General features: G+C 40.6%; 1 protein-coding gene across 1 annotated transcript in view; it reads right to left on the reverse strand.

Moving 5' to 3' along the window:
- The window catches only part of RABGAP1 (RAB GTPase activating protein 1), a 56,354-nt gene that overhangs the window by 32,441 nt on the left and 6,491 nt on the right, over positions 1–17,422 (reverse strand). The window contains exons 4-12 of the mRNA XM_008642145.2: positions 17,147–17,321; positions 16,685–16,842; positions 15,729–15,839; positions 15,000–15,066; positions 13,904–14,006; positions 12,558–12,727; positions 9,802–9,976; positions 9,081–9,174; positions 6,109–6,259 (exon numbers count right to left, since the gene is read on the reverse strand). Coding sequence (XP_008640367.1) covers positions 6,109–6,259; positions 9,081–9,174; positions 9,802–9,976; positions 12,558–12,727; positions 13,904–14,006; positions 15,000–15,066; positions 15,729–15,839; positions 16,685–16,842; positions 17,147–17,321 — 1,204 coding nt within the window. The remainder of the gene's footprint in view (positions 1–6,108; positions 6,260–9,080; positions 9,175–9,801; positions 9,977–12,557; positions 12,728–13,903; positions 14,007–14,999; positions 15,067–15,728; positions 15,840–16,684; positions 16,843–17,146; positions 17,322–17,422) is intronic.

Consider the following 17,422-nt stretch of genomic DNA (forward strand, 5'->3'; position numbering starts at 1 on the left):
GTCCCCGCGCCGCCGGTGCCGCAGGGACACACACCCAGCGCGCAGCCCGCTCCTCCTCCTGCACCCCTGCACGGCGAGCGCCAACCGTCCATCACCGCCCTGAATTCACGCGGTTCGTCGTCACTTAAAGGCTTTTCCATCCCAGCCCTTTTGGGGAAATACCTAGTCGGGAATAAACGTGCCTTTCCTAGGTATTGTGTGTGTTGCTTAGGAGACACCTGAAACCAAGGGCAAAGCTGAGAACGATGTCCCACCATTAATCCAGATGATGCTCCAGGTAGGCAGGCACCTCCCTCCACACATACATATATACACAGAACACAAAGGCATCGCTGTCCCTGACAGTCCCTGGGACATCCGACACCAGAACAGAAAACCCAGCGACATTCCAGCCAGCAAACACGCGAGAGATTCACAGCACAACACTCCAACTTGTATTCACACCCTAAATTAATACCACCTCACTATTTAACCAGAAAAACCTCTTTGAAGGCGGAGAGGCATAAAAGGTACAGCTCTTGTTTATTGTTTGTCAAGAGCTTCAACTGACAGGCTGGAAAACACGTTCCCATGGTATGTGGGAGCTCATCCTCTGACCCTGACAGTTCCACCGCCAACGCTTAGGACAGGCCCTTGCTACAGGAATTTGTATTTGAATGGATCAAACCAGTAAAAAACTGGAGTGAAGCTCTTCAGCAATCAAAATCATTTAGTCAGACATGAAAGTGTGCAACTGGCATCCTTACAAGCCTGAGTCCACACACTGAATTCAACCAATACCAACAAACCCAAGGTTTCGGTTAACCTAAGCTAAACATTGGTCACTGCAAAATACCTAATGGGAAATTAATTGAGGCCAAAGGGGTAGATGTCAAAGCAATCAAGATGCAACTCTCAGGTTTTTAGCTAACCGGTAAGTAGAAAAAACATTTCATGATACACCTGTGTTGGCCAAAAGTCTGTGCTGGACAACAGCATGACTTGGCAGATTTTACTCAGACTCATACAAATGTTTGAAAACAAAAATTTGGGGTTTCTGCCCTATGTTTAACCCAGAAAAGATCCCTTTACTATTGTCCATCATTTTTTTTACAATTTATGGTGTTTCTACTCATGACGACTGAAGTACTAGAACTGTAGCTAGGAAACATAAACTTTGAATTAAATTTAGGCCAGGGTATTGTGGATTTACAAAAAACAAGCTATGATTGAATTACTGCTGGAGAAATGATCTCCTATCTTTCCAAAGCAGAGAATGATTTACATACCGATTGATTCGAATAGTATTTCTGGATCCTTGGGCACAAATAGACACATTATAAACATCCCCAAGGAAACAACATACATTAAACTTTCTATCTCAGATACATAAAAATGAGGAAGCAATGGAAATACTGAACCCAACCAAAACAACATCTGGTTGCTGAAATTTTTAAACAGAAGCTGCACCATGAAATCAAAAACTCCCCAGTGTTCAGGTTTTTATGAAAAGTTGAATGCCCATAGAGCCGAGGTATTTCTATAGAAGAGCCACGTCTGTTTTTTCCTTTAACTGACATTCTATTGTTTCTTCGAAGCTGAGAGCAATGACTCCACTCAGTGCTCTTGCCAACTTACTCCTGTTTGCTTGAAACACCCAAACCAGCAGTAGTTCCACCTCCTCCTCCTGCCCTTGCCCCAGAAGCCAGCCCAAAGTGGCCCAAGGGTGCAAACTGCACCCAGAAGGTAACTGGGGTACAGTGCCTGCTCCCCCAGCTCTCTGCTCGGGTGCACCACCAGCCCACCACGAGAACCACTCCTAAAGACACCAAAATGTGTGGCTGAGGTGGCTGAGGTCCGTGAGGCTGAAAATACTGCTGGGGTATAGAGACTTCTCCCACTCTACACCATGTTACAGCACCACCTCATCTAAGGCAATGAAAAGTACTCAAGAAATTATTCAAAGTTACAATGAAAACTCTTGGGAAAAGTAATGCTTGTAAAAGATAATTAAACTTTTATCACCATGTGATCCAAACTAATCAAACAAGGGATCTTGAAGTTCAGGCACACTGACAAGGCTACACCATCTCACACTGTGATGCACAGATGCATGGTAGGTTCCATTTCAGTTTATTGTACACAGTCATGGCCCTCTGTACTCCTGAAAATTCAATGTATTCTTTTTAATTTATAGGAACATATGGAAATATGATTGTGATACAAGTGGAAAATAAGTGTTAACCACCCACAGCTAAGGTTCTGTCACATTTTATGCTATCGATGACAACACATTCAGTCAAATAACGGTAGTGACATTTTAATCTATTTCTTCATTAAAAACTAGCATCATTTGCACTGAGACAGACGAGTATATTTGGTAGAACATCTGTGTTCTATAATCCTCATTTCATGGAGACAAAAAGGTGGGAAGATGAGAAAGTGGGTAGCAGGAGTCCTGCTATAAGAAAGACTGGAACAAATTAATCTCTTACCAGGTCTGGGATTTCTCCCAGAAATGGTGACCCCGGGGTAACGTTCCAGGATACTCCTCCTGACACTGGACTATAATTTTTTATTTTGTTTGTGCCACAAGATGTCCCTCTCATGTTGTAATTTTCTTAATATAGTGTATTTATCTGGTACAACAGTTCATGGTTTTTTTCCTTTCAACATTACTTCCTCCCACACAGACCTATATCCAAAAGCTTTTTATTTTCTCCTCAATATTGTAAATGTCAGGTTTTTAATGCTGCTATTATGAAGAACTTCTCCACTGAGAGATTCAGTAGTTGTGTTAATCCTTTCTAAAATTTGTCTGAGAAGTGGCTGTTGTCTCTTTTGCTTGGTATCATGATTATTTATCTTTTTTAGCCTGTCTGGCTCGCTTTATGCGCTTTCTACTCAACACCACCTTCCATCCACCTATGCCTGTCAAGAACATGCAGTATTTTTCCTGCAGGTGTCCGTTCATACCTGGAGTGACTCCCCATGTGTCTTCTGCTACCTTTCAGTGGCTGGAAGCCTGAAGATTAACAGCCATAACTGTGATTGCCAAAGTGCTACCAGCACCAGATGCCTCTCCCAGGGATTGTCTAGATCGTTTTACCTAGAGCTTGCTTTCTGTCCCCAGTAGGGACATGACCTTAATTCACTGGGCTGGCTTTCATCCACACTCCCCACCACCAGCATGGCAATCTGGAGTTGCTAAAAGCTTTATTATTGCACACAGATGGCGTGCAAATTCTCAAAAGTAATTTGTGGAAGCACCACGATGGTGAAACTTCAACCTTCCTGCAATAACAAAAGCAAGGAGGACAAAACCCCAGCCAGTGTGTGGCAAAGAAAATCGGAGCAAATAATTAATAAATGCTGTCATGATGACTAGAACACAACAAGCACACCTTGAAGCACATTTTCAATGCCATTTTTAAGTCACATTCAAGAAGAGAGCTAGACACAGCTCTCCTGCATGGTAGAGCACAACAGGAGGCATTTCCTTTTCAATCCTTCAGTAGCCACAACTGAACAGCAAACAAAAAACTGTCCTTGCAGCAGTTAATTTGCAAAGGAAAGCAAAAACCAGAGACTCCCTGAGCCTGCCCAGGAAAGCGAACACCAGAAGAAATCCTGGGGCGCTGCATCCAACATCCTGTGCACAAGGGAAAAAAAAAAGCCCTGAAATGGGCCAGAAGGTTTTGAAACAGCTGTCAACACAGATCCTTATTAATTTGGGACTGTGCTGCCACACGGGGCCGTGAAAAGCCTGGCAGAAATCAAATGCAGCTACAGGAATAGAGGTCAACATGAAGAGAGAAAGGGAACTGCATTATGAGCACTCACACGGGTTTCCTGCATCTCCTGCTCACATTCCAGGGTATAGGTTTTACACGGACTCCTTGTGCTCCTGCACTACACCACAGCAGTTATTCTCACATAAACCCCCTTCAAGGCATGGTAATGCAAATAAACTGTAGGCTTGCCAGAGAAGAATTGGCATTAGTGACACGCAAAACACAGCAAAGTATTATGAAGATGGTAAAGCAAGGTAATGGACCCTTGTCTTCATATAATTAACAATTTTTTTTCCCAGGAACATTTACTCGTATGCATTGCTGCATACTGACTGTAACTGAGCTGCTATTTTAAGAGCAGTAAGAATTAGTCACATTAGAACTCCAAAATTATCAAATTTCATGCCTAAGAAAGGCATGAAAACAAAAATTTAAGGCCAAAGACCAGCCCAGCATTATTATACTCTTGGCACAGACTATATACAAAGGGTCTGCAAACGATACCTTGCTGTGCCTTGCATTCATGTTCTCCTCAGCCTCCCAAAAAACCCTTGCATTTTCTGCCTGTCCTCCTCTTTAGTACCTCCACACACCCACTGAGAGATAACCCTATTTAAAACCTTACACTTTTTCCACTGCCTGCAGACTGAAGAAATCCCAATTCCCCTGTGAACCAAGCACACCCTCCTGTTCTCAAGCACCAACCTCTGTCCCTTCTACAGAAACAGTTCCGGCCTGTTTCCATACTTAAGTCACAACAAAACAAACAGCCATGGCACTGGGCTAATATGGCACTTCCAGATTAGGGAAACCTCATTTTCATTTGCTTGAGCTGGCTATGGCAGCATGCTGGTGGATATACTACAGACCTCATGGGACTACAGCAGGGTCTGAAAATGGTCAATCAGGACCCATTCTCTTTAATTTCTTAATTAGTTTCCGTGCTGAACGACCACTGCAGGTATAGCCAGTGCTTTTGCTGCAGAACACAGTGTTGGACCAGCCTACTCTCCCTTGTACTTGGACTCCAGAGATGCTTGCAACACATGAGATGCAGGTTACTTTCTTTGTCTCAGCCAAATGAAAACGAGTGGAAAGGTTTCACAGGTTTAAAAATGAAATGTTACGCTATCCCCTTCCAGCTGACAAAGATAGTAGCAGAACGTGTCACCAACTGTGCCACAAAGACATTATCTTTTGCATTCTGATACCAAAACACTGAAACAGAGAAACAAGTGAGGCTGACAGCTACTCACCAGGCAATTAAAATAACACAACAGCATAGCTGTGATCACTCCTTGCCAGAGCACTCAACCTCCACATTACTTATATGATTTATTCACCATGAAATCCAAGTTACAGCTCTACAATGCATAAACCAATATTAAGGAATTCAGATCAAGTTTTTTCTGTATTCACTAAGTATATGAAAACACTTATGGCAGAACATTTTTAGCTGATCTAACATGATTCATTCACATCACGTAGGATCCTTCCTGCATGATTCCAGCAGAAACTGAGTTTAATTTCAGAAGCCCTCTTGCCCTCAGAATAAGGTCTTTAATTGCTCCTTGTGAATCTGTGCCATCAGAATATAGATATACAAAGGCTGATTCACTTGTTTTGCTTTTTAACTGGTGAATAATTAATTTCTGTTATATTTGTACTAATGCTGCATCATGAATAATTTCTAATACAGTCCTTCTAGACTTGCATGTTTGATGAAAGCAATAAAATCCAATGTAGCTATACAGATAATGGTCAAATCCAAATTAACACATCCGTTTTCTAGATAAGAAAGCGACATTTCATTTTGTGACCCATTTGTTACTCAAACTTTGAGAACCACTGGATGATGTATGTACACACAATTCTTATATCCTTTTCCTACCTTACCGAGATCAGCATTCAAGATGAAAAGTCACAAAACTGCTGTCTAGTGCAAAAACATCCACATTGTTCTGTTTTCTTGCTATCAAAAAAGGCTGCAATTTCTACTAGTGTTGGATTTTTATTATAAACACAGACAATACAAAAAAATTCAGCCTCCATTCAGAAAAACCAAACAAGCAAAGAAAATTAATCTGTCCATTATGAAAGCAATTAATAGGATGCTTATTTTTTACAAACTAACTCAGAACTCGTAAAAAAGAAGCAGTGCAATGCTACCAGCAGCTCTCTGTTAGGGTTTTTGTTGGAGGATTGAATCATGGTCACTCATTGATACACCCAGGTACACTCACGGACCCTCAGGCAGGAGGGCACATACTTGAAGCCACTGTGTTTCCATTCTTTCAGAAATGGAGGGGAAAAGAGCTGAAGAAAGCCACGGTACCTTTGTGATGAGGATCCTGTACTTCTCCACGAGGTGGTCGTTGTTGTGACACCCTGCCAGCAGCTGCCACACCTCCCCCCGCAGCGCCTCGGGGACTCCGCTCCGCACCAGCGCCGACAGCGTCTTGGGCCGCACGCTCAGGTTCAGGTGCCTGCAGAGGGGAGGGCTCAGTTACTGCACCCAGCAGCAACAACCAACCACACATACCCATGTGGAGCATCACACGTGGCACAACTGCAAGGCAGTCCAGATGTCCAAGTGAAATTCAAGTTTTGAAAAATAAATAACATTTGGAGAACTACTTCCCAAACTATTTTCTCGATTCCCATTAAATTTGTATACATACATATATATTTAAAACATTCAACAAACAAAACACTCCATCAAATACTAGAGGACAGAGGGCACAATGTGGAAATTCCAAGTTCAAACTACCCCAAAAGGAGCGGTTTGCAGAAGCCTACACTGCTCAGCTGCCCACAGCCCAGCAGGAAGATGACCTTCTCGGGGAGGGAAGGAGGACAGACGAGTCAGACAGAGCTCTAAAAGTCACCTCTCATGGTTATCTAACTTACATCCCTGCATTAGAGCAGCCTCCACTGCACCAGCCAGCCCCAACTGAACAGCTCTTTCCAGCAAGACCACTGACAGCTCATAAATTACAGCACTGCAAGTTGTAAAAACTAAACCTACATATAATTTATGCACTTACAGCAAGTTAACCTGAACAGCTCATTTGTGGCTTATATATAAAAATCCCCAAAAGACACAGGCCTTAAATCATAGAAATTACCATTTTTCTGCAGTTACTCAAAAACAAACTTCTGGATAGAATGATCAAGAGAATTGACAGACAAAGCCAGACAAAAAAAATGAACCTGTGTCACATCAGTCGCATTAAGTTCTTAATAAACTGGCATTTATTAATGTTTGTAACACTCTAACAGATATGTGGATGGTAATTTACACAGACTGGGACTCCCTATTGCCTTTCTCCAGTCTACAGTGTTCTGACACAATAACCTAGAGACTCGCAATGCAGACATTTAAATCAGTATTTACTGCACAGAACCCAGGACCATCATGTCCTCCTTCACTGTGCTTTCTCTAAAATAAATCAACTAACTAAAGTTTATATAGTAGTTACGTTTATATCAATACATAGTCATACCTATAGACATATATTTATAGAGCATTTATTATGCTTTTATAATATGTAAGTATATTTATATAAAATACTTCCTATATATAAAATAGCCAACATTTTTGTAAAGGCCTATAAAACTGCTTTGCCTCAATCTCAGATCAGAGGAAGTACAACAGCAGTTCCAATGAAAACAGTCATTGGAAGGCTGTAGAATAAAAACTACACACTACTGGGTTCTTCCAAACTATTTTTGAAATGAGAAAATTGTGTGACTCAGCAGTTATGAAACATCAGCCAAATATTCTTTGGTATCATAAAATACCAAATATTTAATTACTATACAAATCTAATTACACAATTCTAAAAAACTAGCATGAAACTACCTGAAGTCCGATTTTTATGATTTTCAATCCTCTTATGTTAAAAGCTGGAGGATCATTGCTTCCAAATACGCGTTTTTAGTTAAGAAGGAAAGCCCTTTAACACATATTAAAGTTGTTGCCAGCATTAGCACAGAAGCATTTCATATCCTCTTAGAGCTGCCAAAACATTTCCAATGGGAGTCAGGTGGCTTAATTATCTCTGAGCCCTTGGAAGAATTACAAAAAAATTCAAGTTGAAAGAAACTTTCTCACAGCAGCAGATGCACAGAGCTCATCTGGGAAAGATGTTTCTCCAAATCTAGGAGAGGGAAAAGGGATTATGCATCATTTTACCACAGCTTTCCCCTCTTACAAATGTTTCCATTTAGTGCAAAACCAAATTGGAAGGAGACATACTTATTCAAATAAGCAATAACTGCAGAAAATACTAAATAATTACAATCTTAAAGAGATTCCTTACTAAGTGGTCACATCAATGCTTTTTCTCAACTAAGCTGCATGACTGAGTCCAATCTCTGCTGTCCTGCTCCTTAGACCCAATACCCCATTCAACCCCTGACCTGCTGTACAGCCCTTGCCCTGCTCTCACTGACTTTAGGAAGCAAAAGGCCACAACTAAAGCCAGAGTCAAAACGAAACCTGTTTGAGCTCAGGCTCATGCTGCCCATCACACCACTTTGTGGGGAAAAAATAAAACCTAACAAAATCCCTGTCCTGGGGTCCTACAACCCCTGAATTTTGCAACAATCAGCATCACTTCAGAACTGCTCAGGCTACTTCAAGATGAATAAAAGATCCCTCATCAAAGGAGGATGGTGTTGCATTAGCAATTGGACTGTCAAGAAACAGTCTTCTTGTACACTGACATTTTCCAGGGAGAAAACAGCAGAGCTCATGTACTTCCTTCTTGGCAGGCTCTGGAGCCTTCCTTTAGATAAGGGAGGAAAAACATCTTCTCCATCCAAGTCCAAATCTCCCATATTCTTAAGCTACAGTCACTAAGATATGACAGCTGCAGGAAAAATTGGCTGTGAACCCAGTCAGAATTACAAAGAGGAATGGAAGTGATCTGTACAAAAAGACAAAGCAAGAGCTGCATCTTCTTTATACTGCTTAGTTTAGATTTTCCTTTAACAAAATCCCAAGGAACCTGAAGATAAGTAGAATATTCATTTTAAGACAGAACGAACTAAAGACACAGCATAAGTGAATTTCTATACATTAAGCATGCACTCAAAAATTAAAATATTTAGAACACCCTCTAAAGAAATCAGAAAACATCAAGCCAGAGAATAACGGGTGTTGTGGGGATGGATAGAGGACTAAGTTCATACTAATCTTATCTCCAATGGCCTCTGGAAATAAAAAACTCCAAGCAGAAGGAGCAAACAGAATGAGAATACTCAGAATTGTAATTTTCAGAATGTGATTTTGCTACTTACCACTTGGACAGCAGCTCTCCCCACGTCTCAAGAATTTTTTCTGCACACTCTTTGGAAACATCTCCAGAACCACTTAAGAGTGGTTCATCATTGTCTGCCAAGAGAACAGAAGGGACACTTCAGCCAAGGCCACAAGGAAGGCCAGCAGGAAAAGTGGAAAAGCAGAAACCCAAGTTATCTCCATTTCAGCTTGGATGTAAGGCCAGATGTTTCTACACTCAGAAGTGGTCATGGTTTGGTTTAAAATAATTTTTTAAAAGCAGAAAAAAGTTCTTGAAAAAGCATTAAGTTTCAAGCTGGGCAGGTCCTGGTACAATTTCATCTCTCACAGATGTCTGACTCTCCTCTGCACTAAAACGCTGCCTGCTGACACTTCCAAATAACACCAGCTTCTCCTTTCTGCTCTCAAATCTGTTCACAAATGCTCAGGAAGGGGCAGAAGCTACATGATAATCCCCAGTTTTCAGGAGCCCTTTTTCACACTGTCCCAAATACACCACACAGGAGGCCTGGGCTAAGAAAAGCAGGAACACTGAAGTGCCAGAGGAGGGAGAGGCTAACCAGGAATGCTGGGACACCAGGTATTGAACCTTGCAGTATTCCAGCAAAAAGAACCCATCAGTCAGGCAGATTCTGACTGGAAAGGATCCTGCATCTTTTATAACCATGTTATTTACCAACTGCCCTTTCTCAAAGTCCACAAAGCACAGGAGCTTCTTACCTTCCTCTTCATCATCTTCTGGAGGAGATGGGATCATGGAGCCTTGAGACCCCGACTGCGGCAGGCGGAGAGAGGGGCTGGCTGTGGTTTTCCTTCTCTCCCTCTCCGACTCACTCTCCAGGCACACGACCTCATACAACGTGTCCGAGTTGTTCTTCCTGTCCTTTTGCTTTATCTAGGAAAGGAGTTTCATTTTACTGAGGAAGCTACACAAATGCCAGACCACTTCCTAAGGCTCTGCCTTCTCTTTCTGGAATAGGAGAGCTGAGGAACAACTTCCACCCCATTCTACAGTGAGAAATGTTCACACCTGGAACACACTTAATGCAAAGTGCAGGCTGTCAGTGCTTCTGATGCCCTGAAATGTGCAGGAAGCATGCTGCACCCAGAGGCACAAAGTGTCTGTCACAAGCAGAACTGTCATTTGGATCTGCCATCCACAGGAAACTCATCTTTCCAACCATAAACGGACTGGACACAAATGCACTGATTTTTAAAGCTATAAATGCATCTGTGGTCTAAGAGATGAAGGTTCCTCAGTATGAAGCGATGTTGCCTTTATTTAAACATGCTGCGTTTATTTAAACAGGAGCAAAACCTTTAAAATTATGTCAAATTACTCTTCAAATAGAACTTCTAAAAAAAGATAAAGTTTTTGGGGATACTGATGGTGGCAAAAGTAGTCTTAAAAATTTTGTTCACATTTATTTGAACAAGATGAGCTTTAAGGTCCCTTCCAAACCAAACCAGTCTGGGATTCCATGATTTTCCCATGGCAATGGTCTTCAGCAAAGCTTCCAACTCTGTGTATACACTGCTGCAGGAACACAAATTGCTGAGTCCCAAAGTCTACTCTGTGGCCCTGTTTCCCCATAATTTTCAATGCTTTGGTACCTTCCTTTCCTTTAAAGAAGGATTTTTCTTTGTAAAGTGGTTCTAAAATTTTAAGGATTTAGAATTTTTTTCCTAACTGAATAAAAATATAGAGCAGAAAAGAAAAGGTGAATGAAAGAGGGAAGTGAGATTTATAATTATACTCCACACTAAGCTCCCAGTGCTCAATTTTATCCTTTGGAGCACTAAAAATGAAGAGAAATGCATCAAAACTAAAAATTACTAAATCACTAAATGTAATCGAAGCAAATAAAATCCCTCTGCTTTCACCATTTCCGAATAAAGAAACACTGCCAAAGTAAGATAAGCCAATTCTACACAGCTGTATTTTTAATAGGCTAATCATGACTCCACAGAAACAGGTTTCCCTTCCAGGCTTATCAGGCAGTACATTCTATATCTGTTGCTTCCACTACGAGTTTTGATAACCTTCCATTAGTAAACACTGGAAGTTGGATAACCTGACAGCATCTGTGGAAAAAGAGAATTGGCCAAGATAAGTCACAATGCCTGTGAATTTGGTAAGACAAAAGATACAGAATTAGCTCAGTAAGATAAGCTTCCTCTAAACTGCCACACAGAAAAGCCACCTTTTGGAGGCTGTAGAATATTTATAGCCCAACAGCCTCTACTGTTCAACATCTCCATGTTCCACCTCAAAAATATTCTAAATAAAAAGGCTGAGCTCATCCATGAAGAAGTTTTCCACCTTAAATTTTGAAGGAAAGGAGTTTTTTTACACAGAAAAAGAATCCTTGGTGAACTTCATCTTTGTTACTACCTAGATGCCATTCTCTGTTAGCACTTAAAGACAAGTGTAAAAAAGAAGGAAGAAAGGCCTCTTGCTTAACTCAAAACCTCTTAAAATAAGAACACATCAAGAAATCAGGACTCCCAACACTGCTTTCTTTTTGGACCACACCCAGAATTACTAAGCCTTGAGAGAGCACGTACATCCACATTGTTATTTGCTTCTATACATTTCCATTTCTTTAAACAAGAGTTTCATTTCAGAACAATAATATCTAGAGCAGAAGAACAGCAGCTACTTCAAGTACATGATCTCTTTAGTGACTTGGACCTTCAACTTACCAGCCTTATTTTGAGACTAAGTTATTGCCTTGTACTGTTATTGTGAATATCCTGGACAGAAATAATCCTTCCATTTTTAGTAGATGGGTAAGAAAGTAAGTTGGAAAAGACAGTAAAAATTTTTAACAAGTTCTAGGGATTTTTTGTGGTTGCTTGGATTTTTTTCCCCCAGGGCAAATTGGGGGTATGTGTGAAATCTGTTTCCAACCATGCAGAAGGGGAAAATAGACTTTTGACAAAAAATAATTTCCTTTGGAATTTCATATGGATGTTTGCTCATCTAAAAAAAAATTTAAAGAAATGTTAAATTTGTATGATAAAATAAGTTTAGTGATATATTAGATACCATATCACCAGGATTACAGTAAGGACTTTTTTTTTCCTCTTAACCCTTAATTTTAATTTTTTAATTAAAATTACCCCTCTATCCCCTTATGGCAGCAAGTCTCAGCATAGACCCAGTTTGCAGATAAATCCTCTGTTCCTTTTCTTGCTGTGGTTTGGCTGGAAAATCCATAAGCCTCTCTGTAACTTCACAGACTCATCAAAGCTACCAAAAAAGCTATTTCAGGCTCTTCATGGGAACTGCAGATAGCCAGCAACAATCAGCATAATAAAGGGCAGCTCTTCTAAAAGTGAAGTGCATTTATTTTACCTCTTTGATTCAGGAGGAAAATGTTGCATTATGAACATTAGTAAAAGTTTTAGCAATCATAGGGAGAAACAGCCCATTAATTGTCATTTTTATTCCTTTATTTTTAACACATTACCTGTTTCAATTTTAAGAAAAAATTTTCAGTTGAGCTCCTTTTGCTGAAGGGCCAGAACAACCTCTCATTAGGCGAGCAAACTCTGACTTTAGTCTCCAGAATGAATCGAACGGGTTCCTGCACCTCAGTTATCACCAAATCCACAGCAGTGGTCATGAACAACACTTTATCTAGAGAGAGAAAATGAAGCCATAGTATGAAAAGAAATATTTCAAATAAAATATTCCCTAACCCCTTTCCTAGTAACATGGAAGAAAAAAGGAAACTTTCCTTTTCAGAATCCATTTTCCCCCTAATTTAACATCTCAAGAAGTCTCAAAATAGGAAAATCAGATCACTATGCACTATCCACTAGAGAGAAAGGAAACTGCAGCCTTCAAGCCAAGAAAAAGATCTTGTTAAAGAGAATAAAATGTCTGCTTTTTCAAATCCCACTGAAATGTATCCAATACCTTCATTAAACGTTATAGAGGATCTCTGCACTTAACTGCACAGTGCAGATCTCTGGCCACCCAGCCTAATTACACTTCAATTCTTCCTTGGTTTTAGAAGTAACTTAACTGTTTAATACCATGATATTAAAGGCATTTAAGACCATCTCAGCTATGACATTCTGAAGATTTGACTACACACTCTGATGTTCCAAAAGAAGGCAATAGGGCTCAGCAACCTATGAGAGCTCTCTGGCAGGGAATGATAAATTGCGTCCTTCAGGCAGGATGGCATTCACTCCAGCACCAGATTGTGCCCAGCAGCTGACTTTTATGACTTTGCCCAGTCAATTCCCATTAACTTCCCAACCTTTGGCACACAACAGTGACAAGAGATTGAAAAGATGATAATTCACAGCTGACATCTTAAAAGTAGTAATGACAGATCTCTTTCAGGACTTGAGAGAGCAATGCAGTATCAGCTATTTTTGGATGACAATTGGGAGTGGTTTACTTTCATTTCCACAGGGATAGGAATCCTTCTGTTTTAAATAAAAACTTGGGTTTGGAAAAATCTGAACTGACCACAAGACACTGAGCAAAGCAAGTACCTGCAAAAGTCATTTAGTGCAATTCTCAGTGGGATTCTTAAAAAGCTCCAGTACCTGCATCCTGTCCCACAGCTGCAGAGCCTCCTACTAGGACACAGTTCCTACAAGGTATTACTGAACACAGTTTGGTTTTAGTTGTCTTTTTCAGATTTTATGTGGCATTTAGCACCCTACTTTCTGAGAATATACCCCATCCCGTGAAAGTCTTTTTGTGGGATTCATCGGAAAAGAAAAGAGAATTGATCCAATGTCCACTCTGGAAGTAATTTCGCTGCCTAGGGAAAACACCTGGCAACATTCATACCTTTTGGTGTTTCTTCATTTACAAACTGGAAGTGTGGAGACTTTTGATTCCAGCTCCCAGTGATCACGTATGATTTCCCATCAGAACTTTTACCCATGGACTCCTGGAAACAAGGTAAGTTTATATATCTTTATTTCAATTAAAGAAACCTCTACATTATGTGGTGCCAGCCCCATAGAAGAGCTACTGCACTGGCAAGGGAAGGGCAAGTCCATGTGACAGAGTCTGTAGGAGAGATCATCTCTGAAGGAAATAACAGAGTTCCCCTGCAATCCTTGGTCTCCATGCTGATAACAGAGAAAGGCCAATTAATACTATTGTAATACCAATTATTACAATTGGTATTGTAATACCAATTCTTCTATTAGTACATGGCATGACCAATAGTTTTGGAGATGGCCATTTGACAGCAACTTTCAGCTCACAGAGATGTAGGTGAGATCACAGCCAGTAACATGTTATTCAGCCATTAAGAACCAAGTCTTTATCTAACGTTCAGCTTGTCTGTCTTCCCAACAACCTTATTTTCTGGGCAATCCAAAGCCTGGTAAAAAGCAAAATTATTCATGTAGTATTAAACCTTTTTGAGTACTCACTATGTACTGCATAAATACTAGCAAATTTGTTGTCACTTCACACTTGTGAAGTCAAATGATCTCTATCATTACTTTATAGAGAGAAAAGCGAGTCATGAGAACAAAGCACCCACTAGCTCTCAGTTATATTTGAAGCCTCTCAGGCCTCGATTCTCACAGTGATAACTATGCTGTATAACTTTCCATGTTCAAAGCACAGTGCTTTAATATTCAGCATGTCTAAAAATACGGTTCCATGTCTCTAATTTCAGGCCTCTGAATGAGAACAGTCATGACTGACTGTAAAATTGGGCAAGCCCCTTGACCAAGCACCAGGTCACCTTCTAACTGAGCAGCAGAGGCGGGGACTCAACTCAACTGCGTAGAGCCCCACCCTGAGCAGTGGAACCTACAGCATCAATTCCCATCAACAACTGCAGAAGTGTCTTTTCTGTCTATCCTGATATCATGCACAATCATAATCAAAATTCTTACTGAATTTTGGGAAGAAAGATCCTTACCAAATCCAAAAGGTGCATGTCGCCACTCCGAACGTCTTTCCCACGGCTAAGGAGAAGGCCAAAACATCTGCAAAGCCAGGCAAAAAAATTTAACTGCAAAAATTAGACATGCTCATAAACAAACCATTAACATTTCTTATCTAAGTATTTGCTGTCATACACCACAAACAGCCCATGAATCCTCTGACAAACATCAACAAACCTTGACATTTGAAAGCAGCATCAAGCATGTCCAGCAAAACAATGTCGAGCCAACATCAAAAATGTTGAGCAAGATTTCAGAAGCATATTTACAATATGCTTTAACCCGGCTTACAGCAGCCTGGAAATTGTTCCACTACCTTTGTTTTAAAGAACAATGTAATAAAGTCACTGCTAACAAGGGTTCCTTATACCACAGCAACACTTGGCCCGCAGTCTTCTGCCCTTCCTTTGGTGGGTTTTTTTTTTCCTTTTTAGACATATTTGTATAGAATTTACCCTTCAGTAGGGACAAGGATCAAATGAAGCACAAGGACCTCTTTTATGATTTCATTTTGGCCTTTTCACAAGGACTTTTGGCCCACACAGGTATGTCCCACTTCATCCTCTGGTTTACCACACTCAAGAGAAGTGTGGCACTAAATCACACAAATGGAGCATCCACAGAACAATTACTAACCTGCTGCCTCAGAGGCAAAATACAAACATTAAACAGATAAAGAATCTTTTAAAAATTGATGAAATTACCTTTCAATAGCAAGTTCTTTATTCGTTGTCTGTTGCACATAAATCACTATCTTCTTATCAATCCCTTGGCGGAGTTTGAAGCATTGCCTATCCTTGTCTTTGGGAACTGCACTGTTATTCACCAGGAAAGGAAAAAATATCTCAGGGGATCATTTATCTGCATTCCTTGCATATACCAAACCCAGCATCAGACACTGGTGCAGTTCCTTACACCAAAGCACTCAAAACCTTTCTTCCTTGCATGCTGCAATCAGTAACATGAAAGAAATGGCAACAGATGTAGGTGAAAACCAACGACACAGTTTACAAAACAAAAACTGTGGGCTTATATTGTAGGGGTCAGTATTGTGAGACTTCCAGCAGCATTTCACCAGTTTCTAAGTACTGTTTCTCCATGTAACATACAGTATTTCCTATAAGCAACTGCATATTGCTTGCATCTCACAAGGGACGTGGCTGCTGAGGTACATGACACCAACGAGCCAAGGAGGGCACCAACCCTTAGACTATTTCCCTCCTTTTTTTTCTTAGGAGAGGCCCTTCTAAATGCTGCAAAAAGAGTGGAAAAACCTAAAACTACACTTCAGTGCCAATGCACACACTGAAGTCCCAGCACCAATATTCCCAGCAGCACAGTCACAATGATGCACTTTCAGCTTTAGCAGCAATTTTGCTGAGCACAACTTAAAAGGCAATGAAAAGGACTTAAAGACAATAGAAAAAAACAAAATAGAAAAAGCACATCGCAGGTAGCACCATGTTCAGTTCAACAACCAAGGTTACATAGTCCAGAGGGTTGTCACTGTATTACTTCCCAAAATTATTTATGTCTGGGATTCATTTAAACTGTAACAGGAAACTTTCAAGGAGGCAATTTAGGGACCACCTCAGCCTCACAGTCCCTATTCACTCACTTTCCAGCAGAACCATATGCTGCATGCAAGATGACTCTCTACCTGAAATAACCTTTCCCATCATCTTCTTTGATTTCCAGGGACACGGAGAAGGTGAAGATGTCACTGTCTGGAGTCTGGGGGGTGGCAGTGGCTGAGAGCGGGGTCTGTTTGGCAGAGCGCCGGAAGGCAGTGGCAAAGCTGTACAGGATCCGGCTCACCTGCAGCCAGAGTGCACAACATCAGCTGAAACCTACCTGGATTTTCACTAATTCTCAACGAATTGTAGAAAACAATTCCGTTTTAGCATCTAATGAACTGTTTTTCTGCACTTCTTAGGATAAACTGTTAACCATGCATTCTTATCCCATAACTGAGGTTTCTATAATTATCTTAACTTGGAGTAGAAAAAAGCCAAAATGGATGGATTACATTACTTCCAAAGTGCCTGAAATACTTCACTTTAAATTCAGTAATAACATTTACATGTACACAATTATGATTTGATAAAAAATTTGCACTTACAGCCTCTTGGATTTCACATCGGAAGACATGAATCCTGAAGAGTTCTGCATTGTAGTGGCTTTCAGTGAAAGCAAAACAATCACTTTCGGGGGTCCCATCGTGCCCTCGTACACAGAAAAGGATTTTATAGATTGGATAATTTGCTATTTCTGTGTTTGTCTGAGGATCTAAAAGTCTGTTAAAATAGAGAGAGGGAGGAAAGAAAAGCAAGCTTGCACCTTTAGAAGAATTATTTCAGCCAGACATTAACTTGCAAGCTTTAACAATTTCATTCCT

Source organism: Corvus brachyrhynchos, unplaced genomic scaffold (genome assembly GCF_000691975.1).
Source record: "Corvus brachyrhynchos isolate BGI_N302 unplaced genomic scaffold, ASM69197v1 scaffold59, whole genome shotgun sequence".
In the NCBI taxonomy this organism is placed as follows: Eukaryota; Metazoa; Chordata; class Aves; order Passeriformes; family Corvidae; genus Corvus; species Corvus brachyrhynchos.